The 15,904-nt window shown below is 35.6% G+C and overlaps 1 protein-coding gene across 10 annotated transcripts in view; it reads left to right on the top strand.

Moving 5' to 3' along the window:
* Positions 1–15,904, top strand: part of Cep112 (centrosomal protein 112) — a 350,152-nt gene that overhangs the window by 7,976 nt on the left and 326,272 nt on the right. For all 10 annotated transcript variants that reach the window (XM_069993124.1, XM_069993126.1, XM_069993125.1 and 7 more), the window contains exons 3-4: positions 1,167–1,357; positions 3,272–3,444. In XM_069993124.1, the coding sequence (XP_069849225.1) occupies positions 1,167–1,357; positions 3,272–3,444 (364 nt within the window). The remainder of the gene's footprint in view (positions 1–1,166; positions 1,358–3,271; positions 3,445–15,904) is intronic.

Consider the following 15,904-nt stretch of genomic DNA (forward strand, 5'->3'; position numbering starts at 1 on the left):
ATATAAATTTTAAGAACTAAGAGATTAGACTTAGACTTATGATTTGTATTAGATATATAATCCTCAATTGAGTTAGATGATAAAAATTACTATCAGAGTAGTTTTCATTAGACTTAAAACAGTCCTGTGTCATGGCAAGATAATATAGTTAATGGATTGTTTATTATATGAGGATTAATCTACTATTTTTAGGCAGTTTTTAAAGGATAATTATTTTATGAAATTACAGTAAGTAGTACTCAGTTACTTTTAGAGATGTTAAAAGAAAACTCTAAATAAACCAGCTTTAAGTCCCTGGAAATTATTGGCTTTAATAAACCAAACATTTGGGTTTAATTTTAGAGTACGTATAAAATGCTTGATAAATCAAGAGATTGTATTTTATCTCTTTTAGATTTGCATAGTTAGAATTACAGAGTAGAATTATAGTTAGAATTATAGCTTTTTCAATACATCTTAAAATTATTTTAGAGATGCAAAATTATAGCAAAATCTTACCTCAAATTTATTTTAAAATAATCTGGAGATTTTATATTTTATTATTTTATTTATTTATTTTGCTCGTCCTGGGTCTTAACTCTGGGCCTGAGTGCTGTCCCTGAGCTTCTTTTGCTCAAGGCTAATGCTCTACCAATTGAACCACAACCCCACTTCCCTCTTTTTCTGAGTGGTTTATTTGAGATAAGAGTCTCACTGACTTTCCTGCTTGGGCTGGCTTCAAACCAGCCTTAGATTTCAGCCTCCTGAGTAGCTAGGATTACAGACATGAACCACCTGCACCCAGCTGAGATTTTATTTTTATACAAATAGTTATTTGCATTTTCCAGATAACAAAGTGAAATTTTAGACTAAGAGTATATGGCCCATGGGGCTAACTTCCATAGGTTCCATAGCTTCTTTTTCTTTCTTTCTTTTTTGTAACTTTATTGGAAAATAACTATGCCTTTCATTTACATGTGGTCTCTTAATGCTTTCTTCATGTCGTGGCTGGGTAGACTAGCTGTACCAGAGCTTACATGGCCTGCAAACCTAAAGTATTTACTTGTGGGCCCTTTATACAAATTTGCTGATTCCTTTTGTAGACAAAAGTAGGTGCTATTATAGGTCTTAATGATTTAGTGTCTTAGTTTTTGAAAATTGATTTTCTTATTCTCATGTATTTATAGAGCGGCAGAGATGTGCTCTATGGATTAGAAAGCTGTGTGAGCCTTCAGGAACAGGTGCAGGAGTCATGGGCAGGAAGAATCGGAACTTGTATGCAAAATTATTATTGCATATGCTTAAACGAGGAGTGCTTGAAGGCCCTTTTACACACCGTCCTGAGCCAGGGACACTAAAAACATTACCGTCATACATGGTAGGTACCATTAAGCACTCGTGTATTTGTTTCATTTGCTTGTGTTTGTTTCATGGTTTGTGTTGGTACTGTGTTGGTACTAGGTATTGGAGGTTATTATTAAAAGATATGTATATGTATGTATAGATGTGTTTGTATAATATGTACATGTATGTGAATATATATAACTGCTAACTTCTTTGTAATGTATTATGAGATTTTTTTCCATATTTTATGATTTTACTTGAGGCAAAATTTAATCACATGGCATGGTAACACTAGAGGATAATTCTTGCTGGTTACTCAATTTATGTTAAAGTAGTACTTTTTGCTTATGAGGTCAGGAGTATTTGAGATAGTTACATGACTTCATATTTGGTTAGACATTAGATTTATTATGTAGTCCTCTACTTTCTGTGGTGGATACATTCCAAGACCTGTTTCTCCACTAGATGTCTGAAATTGCAAATAGTTTTGGATCCTTTATACTATGCTGATAACTGATCCAGCTACTAAGGGACTAATAGGTAGGTAGTATGTATAGCATAAATATGCCTAGTGGGATATTGTGGAGTGAATGGTGTGTGACATTTCATTATACTTACTTCGAATGGGATGCAATTTAAACTTCTTTGTTCCTAGAATTTTCTATTTAATGTTGACCATGGGTAATTAAAACCATAGAAAGTAAAACTGGATAAGGGGGTGGGGTTACAGTTGCTTATTTAAAAAGAAATTATCAGACAATTCTAATTTGGAATATAGGGTCATGTGTCACTCCTCCTTGGAGAATAGCCCCTTAAGAATTTTTGTGCAGGATTGGAAGAGTTGTTGGACAGGTATTTACTCAGTGAAGTTTTCTTCAGAAATATGTCATGCAGACCAGTTAATTTAGAGAGAAATAAATAATTCATATGGAACTACAAAAGGCTCTGAATCACAAAAGCAATCCTGGGCAGAAAAAGTAGTGCTGGAAGTATAACAATTCCAAACAGAACTATATTATAGAGCTATAGTATTGAAAACAGCCATCAAATATTTGAGTAATGTCCTTCTCAGTGACTAGAGTAGAACATTTTATGAAGAATATATTAAGATGCAAGTATTCTGTGTCATATTTTCCCATTCATGGTCAATTTCATAGGATCACAGAGAAGGACTTTATTTTACAATAGTAAGAATGAAGAAGGCCTTGGAATCCTGTCTTAGGTATGCTAGCCTGTGTAATTTCTACCTCATCAATGGACTAGTAATTTTAACTTCTTTTTTTTTTTTGTTGTTGTTGTTGGTCGTGGGGCTTGAACTCTGGGCCTGAGCGCTGTCCCTCAGCTCTTCAGCTCAAGGCTAACGCTCTACCACTTGAGCTACAGCGCCACTTCTGGTTTTCTGGTGGTTTATTAGAGATAAGAATTTCACGGACTTTTCTTGCCGGGGCTGGCTTTGAACCATGATCCTCAGATCTCAGCCTCCTGAGTAGCTAGGATTACAGGCGTGAGCCCCCGGTGCCCGGCTAGTTTTGATTTCTGATTTGTCTTGATTGTGGTTTCTCTGCCCACAGATTTTGTGTATGTGTATGCATGTGCACATGTGTGCAAAGTAGTAATTGTTACAGAGAGTGAAATATGATTTTAAAACTTTCTATTGATATTTTATAAATCTAATATCATTTATTTGTATAAATATCAGAATTTTTACATAATTTTGCTGCTTATTAGATATCTTATATAAGTAGAACATAACTAAAATGTAAATATGCTATCCATCTTGTTTTAATATTTCATAATTCATATATTTAATCATATATTTTTATATATTTGTATGTTATTGACTTTAAGTTGAGTGTTTGAAAGAGTTTTTATCAAACTTAAAAGAAATTTTAAGTGTTTCTTCATAGTATATTTTGGAAGAATAATTTCTCTAATTTTAAAATATCAGTCCATCTATTTTGATGAACCAAATCCAGCACAAGCAAAAGGCTCAAGTCCAGAACAGTTACCTGACTGGGTACTGGGTGAACTGAACACAAGTGAGCGCAGATTAAGTGAATCATGGAATCTTTCTTCTGGAGAAGATAGCACATCAATGCTGTTGCCAGCAGATGCTCACAGGTATGCCACAGAAATGTGATTCTGAATTTCTTTTTATCATTTAGCCTTTTGAAACTGGCTTATACATTAAATTTTTTCTTTTAATTATAAGGACTTGATCTACTTTATATTTTTTCTAAAGTTGAGGGTTATGAATGGAATAGGTAGAATAACAGTTTCATTTTTTGCTTATTATATATTCAAGTTATTTTACATTTATAGCTGCTTTCATAGGTACCTGTTTACTTCACACACACATACTCTACTGCTTAGAAAATTGTACTACACAATTTTTAACACTGTGTTTTCATTTATGACAAAAATTAAGAACATTTTCACTGTTCATAAGATATGACACCCTATATATCTGTGCTGAATCTGATGCTTGAAGATCTCTCCTTTCTACCTCAGTGAACAGTATTTGGTTTCATTTAATGAAATAAAAGTATAAGCCTTAATTCTTTCTTAATATATAGTATTAAGCTTAAGTAGGATTTTAGTGCAAATAAAATAAACTTCTACGTTTTGAAAATATACAAAAAGGCTATCATGGAAGTATAACTTTTAGATCTTAAAAAAGATATATTTAAATCTAGAATTTTATCATATTTGACAATGTCCATTGACATGCCCCATGTTTCATACTCCATTCCTCACCATTCTTTAGGTGATTTAGCTTCAGGAGTTTGTTTCTGTTAACAATGTAATCTTTCTTATCCACTATAATGTCTTTGGTATATTCCTTAATTAGTATAGAAGTGCTATTAGTGATTTGGAATGTCTCTATTATTGATACAGTCTGTTTATATTCTTCAGACCTGAGATACTATGGTAGAAAGAACAGATTAACACAAAGCAAGAGATCTAGTACATGCAATTATTTTATTAGGGGAAACAAATTATTATGGAGAGGTAGTAAAGGAGGAAAATGAAATTAAGGACATTTTTTTAGGAGAAAAAAGAAATGAATTGATGAGTCCATAGGACATGGTATTAAATACTTATATTTATAGAGGATTAAAAAAAGAAGTATATATGTAGACATTTGTTAGTTGGTAAGTGGAGATGTAAAGAGATTGATTGTGTGTTACAGAGGTCAGGGTATGGCAAGTGGTAGAGAGCCTGCTTAGCACAATATGAGGCCCTGAATTCAAATTCTAGTACTGAAAACATAGAAGATTGAATTTTATATACAAAGAAAAATCTTATTTTGGCTACAGATTCCATTCCAAATATATGTTACGAATCCAGCTAAAATTCTGGGTTCTTTTCCAGGTATAACGAACATGAAATTTGTATTATAAAGGTGAACTAACCTTAGGATACTATGTCTTAAAGTTTTGACTAGAGTTTAAAATTGGCAGTATTTCTGAACTGAAGAAATTATGTGGGAAGATTTGTTTGCTTGATTTGCATAGTGTTTTTACTTTTTTTTAATGAAATGTCAGAATTAGCAATTAGGAAATTTTATATCAAAATTCAGTTATTTGGCTCCTCTTTATTTCCTCAGGTTTGCCTCAAAGTATAGTTTACACTTTTTTTTTGTCAGTCATGGGGCTTGAACGCTGTCCTTGCGCTCTTCAGCTCAAGGCGAGTGCTTTACTGCTTGAGCCACAGCACCACTTCCGGTTTACTAGTGCTTTATTGGAGATAAGAGTCTTGCGGACTTTCCTACCCTGGCTGGCTTTGAACTGAGATCCTCAGATCTCAGCCTCCTGAGTAGCTAGGATTACAGGCGTGAGCCGCCAGCACCCAGCTAGTCTACACTTTTTTATTTCTTTAGGTAGGGTTAGAAGACAAAGTATTTTTTTCTGTTTTTATTTTTGGTCAAAAGTGAACAGAAGAATGGCAGAAATGGGATTGTTTCAGAAGAGCACATTACATGTTTGTAGAAGGGGAGAATATCCTTATATTTAGCATCATAATCACATCTTTGTTACCTATTTAACTCCTTCATACATTTTATCCGTTCTTAAGATCTGAAGGTTCTCTGGAGACTCATCTCAAAGAACCAGTTACCAAACAAGCAAACAGCCAACAAAACACCCCCCAACACAAAAACACTCCCCCTCTAGAAACCAAAACAAGAGCCTTACCTGACATCTCAGTTCAAGTTAGGTAGTTTATTCTTCATTCCTGTGGTACTCTGTGTTTCTTTGTTGCATTCACCACAGTCAGATTTGATGACAATCTTTTGTGCTAGATTGTAAGTTCATGAAGTTGGAAGGTATTTTCAGCTCTTAGCATTGGTTGGGAACATGTTAGAAACTCCCTTAAGTATTTGTATTTGGTAAATGCATACATGCATGAATGAATGGGTTATGTTGTATACAACCAAATATTTAAACTATTCAGAGACTCTTTATAACTTGCCCATCCTTTAAGACATCTATGTTGTAGCAGAAAGAATGATACAGAATAATTTTAATTGAATTTTTAGGAAATGTGGAGGGAAGGATACATTTTAGGAAATATTGGAAGAAGCATGGATATATTTTATTGTGAGGTCATTCACTCACCATGAGGAAAGTATGATAGTAAGGGAGCTGAAAAGAGGTTTTTTGATCAAATGTCAGTGTTATTAAGGCTAATGGTTAATTAGGGCTGCAAAAATAAAGTTCAAGGCATCTATTTCGTTAAATAATTATATAGTCTATTTTTTTTTTGGTGGTATTGTAGTTTCAGATCATGGCCTGTGCTAGTTAGGCAAGCATTTTATCTCTCAAGCCATAGTTGACTTTTTTATACTGTATAATTTGTTTAAAAATATAATCTCTATATATTTCTTAATAGTTATTTTCATTTTATATACATGAGGTGTTAAGAATAAAACTAAGATGCTTTTTAGTTAAAGTCAACACAGTTGAATTTAAGGCCAAATACATGATATTTGTATCTGTTAGATATGTTGGTGAATAGGCTATTGATGGTTCTATCTTTACATTTCTTTTTTAAAGTTGCTTCTTTACCCTGAGTGGTCATACTGCGCCAATGAAAAAGTTGATATCTGTTAATGTTGACCTAATACATCTAATCAGTTCTTCAAAAACTTGTTTAAAAAAGTTTAAGAGGCTTATAATATTTGACACATGTATGTTTTTATAGTGAATAATTTATTGTTACTTAGAACTGAAGTTTAATGCTGCCTCATAAATTTTACAACCACTTCAAGTTGTCCTTTGAAAAACCTCTTTAATCTTAAAAGATTTTCCCCCTTAGTGTTTCTTTTTTGATCACTTTATAAAATCCTGCTTTACTTAGACCTTTTTGTATGTGAAATATTTCTAATGGCATTTTAGATTATGCTGTTTGTGCCCTAGCCTTTTTATATTATTAAAGATGCAGAGTTCTTTTGAAGCCTTTTTGTTAGGACTCCCTATTCAGTAGAGATGGCACCTTTCCTTTCTTTTTCTTTCTTTTCATTCTTCCTGTTGGATATGGGCATTAGCATCATTCCATACTCACTAGATGCATTATGAGGTCAAATTCTATCCGTCTTATTATCATGCCTTTTCCCTAAATGTGCATTATAAACTAGTAAACATAGTATTTTACACTAAACCTTTTAAACACATAGTAGTCCTATTCTGATTCTCTTTTTTGCTTTCCTTTTTTCCATAGTTCTTGGTTTAAGATCATTATTACCCATGTTTATTTAGGAAGAACCACTGATCCAAATTACATTGCTATTTTATTATAATTCTGTCATTGCACATTTTTGTCAAATATTGAACTCTTGGTAACAAAATACACTAGTTGTATTTGCTTTTGGTGCATGACTTTATGAAATGTTTCTAAAGAGATCATGAGTTTAGATCATACTCATATATTTAATTAATTTCATTTAGTTCTATAATCATAAGCTTTATCAATATGTATTATCCTTGTGGTTATCCAGTGAAATCTAATAAAACTTTGTCTTTATGATAGGCAGATTTTAAGGTGGCCCCCCTGACCCTCCCTCTGGTATTCTTTATCTAATTCCCTCTCCATAAGTATTGGCAGGACAACTTGCTTTTGCTCAGTAGAATATGACAGTGATAATGACTATAATTATATCTTGTGTAAAACTCCATCTTGCTAGCAGACTTCTGCTAGAGTTTTAGTGTCATTGCCTTTGCTGATTTTGAAGAGGTAGATGTCATGACTCATATAACCATCAGAAACAGAAGGCTGCTGACAGCCAGGCAAGCAGTGAAGTGGATTATTCCCTTGTTGAGTCTCCACCTTAGAGCTCAGCTCTGATCAAATCATGATTATAGACACATGTGATCTCAACAGAGGACCTAGCTCAGCAGTGCCTTAGACTTCTGCTACACAGCAACTGAGAGAAGATGTATGTGTATTGTTTAAAGCTCTTCAGTTAGTAATACTTGGGTGATGATGAATTCAGTACTACTTTTAGAAAATTTTGCAATCATTATGCAAAACATGTTTTTTGTAAAAACACCAACATAGAGCTATCTAGAATAAAAAAAGTCAAAGCTTTTCTTTGTGTTTTCTCTTTCTTACTTTCTTCATGAGAAGTAATAGCCATCAATAACTTAGCACATTTTTACAGTAGACACTCAACACCCATATGAATGTAATTAAAATGATGTTAGCTTATATATACTGTTTTATAACTTGTTTTTTTATTTATTCAAATATGTCTAAAAGTTATGTCATGTGGACAGTGTCCCTTGAAGATAATAATCTATACTGAGAATATACTCTAAACTATCTCTAATTCTTGCAGTTCTTTATTACTATAAAGAATACCTTAGTTAATGTCCTAGTACATATACCACTCTGTGCCATGTATGAAAATAAACGTGGGATTTGTTTTAATCAGATACAAAAAGATGACATACATAGAAACATCTTACTTTGAAAGAAGAATTTATCACTCAGTTACTCAGAGGAAGGGACATGGCATGCCATACAGGGTCACATGGATAAATCTCAGTGCTAGACAGGAATCATGAGGGGAAATCACAATTGTGGGAAGCTGTTAGATGAGGGTGTTCCCTATTGACCAAGAAGTGAAACACAGATGTTCTTGTTTGTGGTTGGAGGGTTTGTAATATGATTTCCATTTGTCTGTGAAAATTCAAGGATAGTATGAATGGATGTAAGCCACTTTGGCTGTTAGTCTTGCCCATAATTTAAAGATGCCAATTTATCCATTATAATATCAAACTTCATGTATTTTGAGACATATATTCCTTGGAGAAAACTGTACTGTTGGTGACTATTAGTTGATTTAATATCTTGTGCAATGATTAAAAATGAAGTTGGGTACTGGTGGCTGAAGCCTGTAATCATACCTATTTAGGTTGACAACAGGAGAATCATGGTTTGAAATTATGCCAAGCAGAAAAGTTCTGTACCTATCGGTGGGTGTATTTTCATATGCTTGTTAGCCTAAGCCATGTGAGAGGTTGAGAGGTAATTTCATGGTACCAGGCTAGCTTGGGCAGAAAAGTTTGTGAGATTCTATCTCCATGAAGGGAAACTGCTTCCAGCAATGTCAGGAAGCCTAAAAGTAGGTGGATCAAGGCTCAGGTGGGAAATGAGACTCTCCTTAAAATAACCAATGAAAAACAAGGCTGGAGGCATGACTCAGTGGTGTCATACCTGCCTAGCAAATTCAAGACTTTGAGTTCAAACTCATATCACCAAATATATGTATACATACATGTACACTTGTATACATATTGTAAATATGTATGTACTGGCTAGTATGGCAAAATATATAAACCATATATATTTAAAAAGAGTACATAAAAGTATAGTAAACTTCTTTTTGTATATATATGTATATGTGTGTGTGTTTTAAGGGCTATATGATACATGTGCCTGGCATATATCTGGGTGTCACCTTTTGTAAGTGGGACTTGTCTGCAGGATGGAGAAAAAACATTCTTTTTTGTATATTTACACTTTTTTTTGTAATCACACATTTACTTTTGATAATACTGCCCTATTGCCTTCTAAAATACCATCTTCTTAAAATGTTTGGACATATATATTATTATTAGTGATACAAATGAATCAATTTAACTATATAATATATATATTTAATCAAAAGAATGGAAATTTCCCAATAAACACTCTAAATGTTTATGGATTCCATTTGTATTTCTACCTTGTTAAAGAAGAAATTGAGGCAAGTTATGCCATCTGGATTACTCATGCTGTCTTAAGGCACTTATCTAGAAATCTTTTCTTTAATCCTTTTTTAAATTCTGGGAGGCTGACATCATTGCCTTTTGTATTTATAGTAGAGGTAATAGCTTCAGGATGGTCATGTGACTTTCCTAGTTATGGACTCTAAACTGAAATACAGGTTTATGATATTGCTTGCAGTTTATCATATAGGTGTAAGTGTAAGTACTTGATGCAGAAAATATGGAAGTTCTGTTTGGTCTGTTTTTTCCCCTACTTGTGTTCCCTCAGCAAACCTGGACAGCTAGTCTTTGTTCTTGGTTATTTGTAGGTTGTGCTGAAATGAGGGAATTTGCCTTTGTTTAAATCCCATTTCTGACACTTGGAAACAATCTATCTTCAGGCAACTTACATAATTTAAACCCAATTTCATCATTTGTAATTATAGACCTTTAAGGAGCTCAGAATTGAAAGGACTAAGTGAATTTTCGGCACTGGACCATTAAGTGTCAGCTGCTGCTACCCCTGTCATCACTGGCATGGTGATTGTTATTGTTGTAGTTGATTCTGAGCCTTGCTTGTCAGCTTCCTTGACCATTTTTTGAAATATAATATAGTCTGATAATTTGTCTCCATAGTACAGTTAAATGTTGGGGAAAGGGAAAGATGGAAAAAAATTAATAGCACCTTTTATTTGAAATTTTTATTATAAATTAGGAGACTGTGATGCGATGTAATGTTGAATGAACCCTGGCCTTAAACACTGCTTTCCAGTGGAAGAAACATTACTTCTGCTTATTTTTGAGGGACTTATCAATGAAAAAGGCATTCATATAGATTTCTTTAAGTGTCAGATTATAATCAAGATTATAAATCCAGATAATTTTAAAGTTCTAGGAATAAGTATATATTTTATCATAACTAGTAATCTTTTAGATTACTAGTTATTTCAATCATACCTGTGTTTATGCCTGTAAGAAAAGACTTGGAGAATAATTATCCTATTCTAAATGATTATAGAGGCTATAGCTGTAACTTTCAGTGAAGTTTCCTCATGGATTATTTGATGGTAGTTTTTAATTTGGAATAAAAAATGAAGTCCTATTTATTCTTACAGCAAATATTTTTTTGTTGTTGTTGTGGTTGTTGATCTTGGGGTTTGAACTCAGGGCCTAGGTGCTTGTCCCTGAGCTCTTTTGTTCAAGGCTAGTGTTCTATCACTTTGAGTCACAGTGCCACCTGCAGTTTTCTGGTGGTTAATTGGAGATAGGGGTTTCACTGACTTTCCTACTGACTTTGAACCACAATCCTCAGATCTCAGCCTCCTGAGTAGTTAGGATTAGAGTCATGAGCCACCAGTGCCCAGCTTGATTTGCTTTATAGTGATCCTCTTGATGATGTGGTCTTCTAGGAATGCATTGTGGAAAAAAGCTGATATTCTGTGTGTTCTTTTAAATTTAAGTCTCTTTTGACATTTGCTTTGCAGTTTACTAAATAGCCAGCAGATGGTGATCAAGTATAATGAAAACCTACTTGTGGTCAATTTATGTACAAGTTATTTCATACTTAAAAATATTAATTTTAACCTTTTCTGCTTGTTCCAGACATATACTACTTATTGCAAATAAGGGAAACCATAAGACCTATGTTTCTGTGAGCCTATCTTACTTTACTTAATATAATTTTTTCCAAGTCTTTCCATTTCCTAACAAATGGGGTGATGCCATTCTGATGGAGGCATGGAATTCCATTGTGTGTGTGTGTGTGTGTGTGTGTGTGTGTGTGTGTGTGTATGTGTGTGTATGTGTGTGTATGTGTGTACCACATTTTCTTGATCATTCATCTAGAGGGGCATCTGGGTTGGTTCCATATCTTAGCGATGGTACATAATGCTGCAATAAACATAGTTGTGCTGGTAGCTTTAGTATGGTCTTGTTTGTGATCATTTGGGTAAATGCCCAAAAGTGGGATTGCTGGGTCATAGGGAAGCTCTATGTGGAGTCTATTTTTTTTTTTTGGGTCTGGTCATGGGGCCTGAACTCTGGGCCTGGGCGCTGCCCCTCAGCTCTTCAGCTCAAGGCTAGCGCTCTACCTCTTGAGCCACAGCGCCACTTCTGGCTTTCTCTTTTCTTTTTGCTTATGTGGTGCTGAGGAATCGAACCCAGGGCCTCAGGCATGCAAGGCAAGCGCTCTACCAGTGAGCCACCTTCCCAGCCCCTCTGTGTGGAGTCTTTTGAGGAACCTCCATACTTCTTTCCAAAGTGGTTGAACAAGTTTACACTCCCACCAACAGTGCAGTAGGGTTCCCTTCTGGCCACATCCCCTCCAGCATCTGTTGTTATTAGATTTCTTGATTATAGTCATTCTAACTGGGGTGAGATAAGATGATGTTAAGCGAAATGAACCCAAGATAGGGACACAAGTGGCCTTTTCTTTCTTGCTATTGTTCCTAATATATTTATAATGTACCATGTGATTTTTTTGTTTCTTTGTATGTTCCTCCCCCACAGTATAACCCATTTTCACTGTATTTTATGTAGGTGCTCTGCATCTTTTTTTTTTTTTTTTTTTTTTTTTGGGTCCGGTCGTGGGGCCTGAACCCTGGGCCTGGGCGCTGTCCCTCAGCTCTTCAGCTCAAGGCTAGCGCTCTACCACTTGAGCCACAGAGCCACTTCTGGCTTTTTTCTTTTTGCTTATGTGGTGCTGAGGAATTGAACCCAGGGCCTTGAGCATGCAAGGCAAGCGCTCTACCACTGAGCCACCTTCCCAGCCCTCTGCATCTTGTATATAAACTTCTTTAGCTTGGGGATGGGAAGGGAAAAAACAAAATGCTTAAATAGGGATACAGGTTGACCCATTGTAACAATGAGATGTACAAGACACCATGCTGAAAAACAAACTTTACAATTTAGGCGGGGAGGGAGGAATGTAGTTGTGGAGGTAGGAGGGAAGGGAGGATAGGGGAAAAACAAAGGAGGAGGTAACAATGCTTGATAGGAAATGTACTCATTACCTTACTCATGTAACTGTAACACCTCTGTACAGTATTTTTACAATAAAAATGTATTTAAAAATATTAATTTTAATGTTTTAGTTGGTGTACTTAACGTAAAAATAAAATCTTTTGACTTTGTTAAACTATTTCACATATATATATATATATATATATATATATATGTATATATATGTTACTAACATGGTAAGATAGCTCTGGCTCCTAAAATTGTTAGATGTATTTGTCAGGAAGCATAATACGATGCATAATAAAGGTGCTTAGGAAAACACATAGTAAAACATACTTAAATGTTACTTACAAGCCAGGTGCTGGTGGTTTATGCCTGTAAATCCTAGTAGCTCAAGAAGCTAAGATCAGCTTGGAGCCAGCCTGGGACGAAAATTCCCATGTGACTCCACCCTTATTTAACCAGAAAAATGCTGGACAAAAGATGTGGCTCACATAGTAGAGTGTCAGCCATGAGCCAACAAGGTGAGAAGGAGCTTGCGGTTCTGAGATCTAGTATTGGCACAAAGAAAAAAAGTACTTGCAAAAGTACATGTATTTCATTATGAAAATCCTTCTGATATTGAGCAAAGATATGTTTTCCAACAGCTCTGTGCAATAAATAGAACTTTGTGTGATAATGTGATATTGTATTCTTTGTTCTCTAGTCAAGAGCTGCTAGTCTTGGGTAACTATTGAGCACTTGAAATGGACTGGTATAACCAAGTCAAGGCCACATATGACCAGTGGTCATCATAATGAGCACTGCAATTCTGGATCTGTGTCTGATCTAGTTACCTTGCTAGATAAAAGCTGCTGGCCTATTTTCTGTGTTCTCTGTGTGGGGGGAGTGAGATGGTAATAGGGACCAGGAACTGGGTAAGAGTGTGTATAAACTGACTCTGCCACAGGAGATAGATCTCATGTTGCTTTGTGAAGTTCATGGTCATGAACCTTACGATCACCCATAAATAAATATCTAGTTGCTCTTTTGTTGGTCAGTCTTGAATTTCAGAGTCTCAGTCTCAAAAAATCTTAATCATCAGATTGTTTAAGTAGAACACTTAGTATGGAATAAATCTGATTATTTGATATCTTTGATAAATTTTAGATAGTAACTTAGCCTTATATTCTAGATACAAGACTGCTATGTAAATGAGAAGTGAAAATTGCTTGTTAGGAAACTCAATAAAACATAACATTCATAACTCATAAAATCACTGTTACTCATCAGTTTTCAACATTAGTGTGCTAAATATTTATTATTCCTAGGTATTTACTAAGGCCACGCCAAGTGGCAGTTTGTAACCAAGGTGGAATAGTGAAGAAATGAAAATAATAGTCTTTGTGTGGTTTCTTTTAGGCTTTTTTTTCACCTAATAAGTCAGATTATTGACAGATTTAGTCATAATGCATTCTTTCCCTCCCTAGGTGTTTTCTCCCATTTGAGCCAGATCTCTAGCCCTTTTTTGCATTGGCTGTGTTCAAGTAGGGTCTCACTTTACAGGGAGGCTAGCCTGGGTTGGTGGGGCTGTGACCCTCCGTTTGCTTCCTCATTTGCAGGTGCACACTACTGTGTTAAGCCATTGCACTTAATCTCTAGCTGGTATGTCAGGCTTTAGCCATCATGCCTGGGTGTTGATTAAGACAAAGTCTGTAAAACTTTTTGTGTGTATGTGTAGGTTGTGGGGCTTGAACTCAGGGCCTGGGCCCTGTTCCTGAGCCTCTTTGTGCTCAAGGTTAGTTCTCTCGCTCTTGAACCATAGTGCCACTTCTGGTTTTTGAGTCATTGATTGGAGATAAGAGTTTTACTGGGACTTTTCTGCCTGGGCTGGCTTCACAATTCTAAGATCTCAGCCTCCTGAGTAGCTAGGATTATAGGCATGAGCCACCAGGGCCTAGCTTCTTGAGAACTTTTATGCCCAGCTACCACAAACCACTACCCTCAAATCTCTGCCTCCTAAGAAGCTAGGATTACAGGTTTGAGCCATAGCCATTATGCCCAGCTTCTTTTTCCTTAATGAGTAAAGCTTTGTAATAAAATGTTTTTATTTCACAAGTGATTTTTGTCATAATAATGAACAGTTTTGATTTTTCTTTTAATGAAAATGACAGCTTATTATTGCATTGTAACTTTAATTGTAATAGAATTAAAATACTGAGTGGTGAGATCTGAAAATAAATGCTGATTAAAAGTGTGAATATTTACTCAGGTGCTGGTGGCTTACACCTGTAATTCTAGTTACTTAGGAGGCTGTGATCTGAGGATCACGGTTTGAAGCCAGCCTGCACAGGAAAGTCTGTGAGACCCTTATCCCCAATTAACCACCTAAAAACTGGAAGTGGAGCTTTGGTTTAATGTAGTAGACTGCTATCCTTGAGATATTGCCCAGGCCCTGAATTCAAGCCCCACAACCAACAAAAAACAAAAAAAGTGACTATTTAACATGGCTTAAAATTTTAAGTTAAATGTTGTTATTTAAGTAGGCATAGGAAATATGAAGTCTTAAAATGTTTATAGATCTGTTTGTGTTTTGTTTGTGTTAAGCATCTCACGCCTGCAAATGCTAGCTATTCAGGAGACTGAGATCTGAGGATCACAGTTTAAAGCCAGCCCAGGCAGGGGAAAGTCCTTGAGACTCTGATCTCCAATTAATCACAGAAAAATCCAGAAATAGCACTGTGGCTTACGTGGTAGAGCACTAGTCTTGAGCAAAAGGATCTCAGGGACAGCGCCCAGGCTCAGAGATCAAGACCAGGACTGGAAAAAATAAATCTAAAAGGATATAGAAGAATTGACAAGGGCTGGGAAGGTGGCTCAGTGGTAGAGCGCTTGCCTTGCATGCCTGAGGCCCTGGGTTTGATTCCTCAGCACCACATAAGCAAAAAGAAAAAAAAAAGCCAGAGGTGGCGCTATGGCTCAAGTGGTAGAGCGCTAGCCTTGAGCTGAAAAGCTGAGGGACAGCGCCCAGGCCCAGAGTTCAGGCCCCATGACTGGACCAAAAAAAAAAAGAATTGACAAATACTCTGAACCACCGCCACCTGACCAGTAATACCTTTGTAATACCTTTTCTTTTTCTTTTATTTTTTATCGTGAAAATACTGTACAGAGGGGTTACAATTACATGGGCAAGATAATGAGTACATTTCTTATCAAGCATTGTAGTCTCCTCCTTTGTTTCCCCTTCCCATCCCTTCCCATCCTCCCCCTGCCTCCCCACTCAATCCTCCCTGCTTACCCCCCCCCTCCCACACCAAAGTTGTAAAGTTCGTTTTGGACATAATGACTTGTACATTTCATTGTTGCAATGGGTCCACCTGTATCCCTAT

Source organism: Dipodomys merriami, unplaced genomic scaffold, assembly GCF_024711535.1.
Source record: "Dipodomys merriami isolate MVZ:Mamm:240054 unplaced genomic scaffold, mDipMer1.0.p SCAF_42, whole genome shotgun sequence".
NCBI lineage: Eukaryota > Metazoa > Chordata > Mammalia > Rodentia > Heteromyidae > Dipodomys > Dipodomys merriami.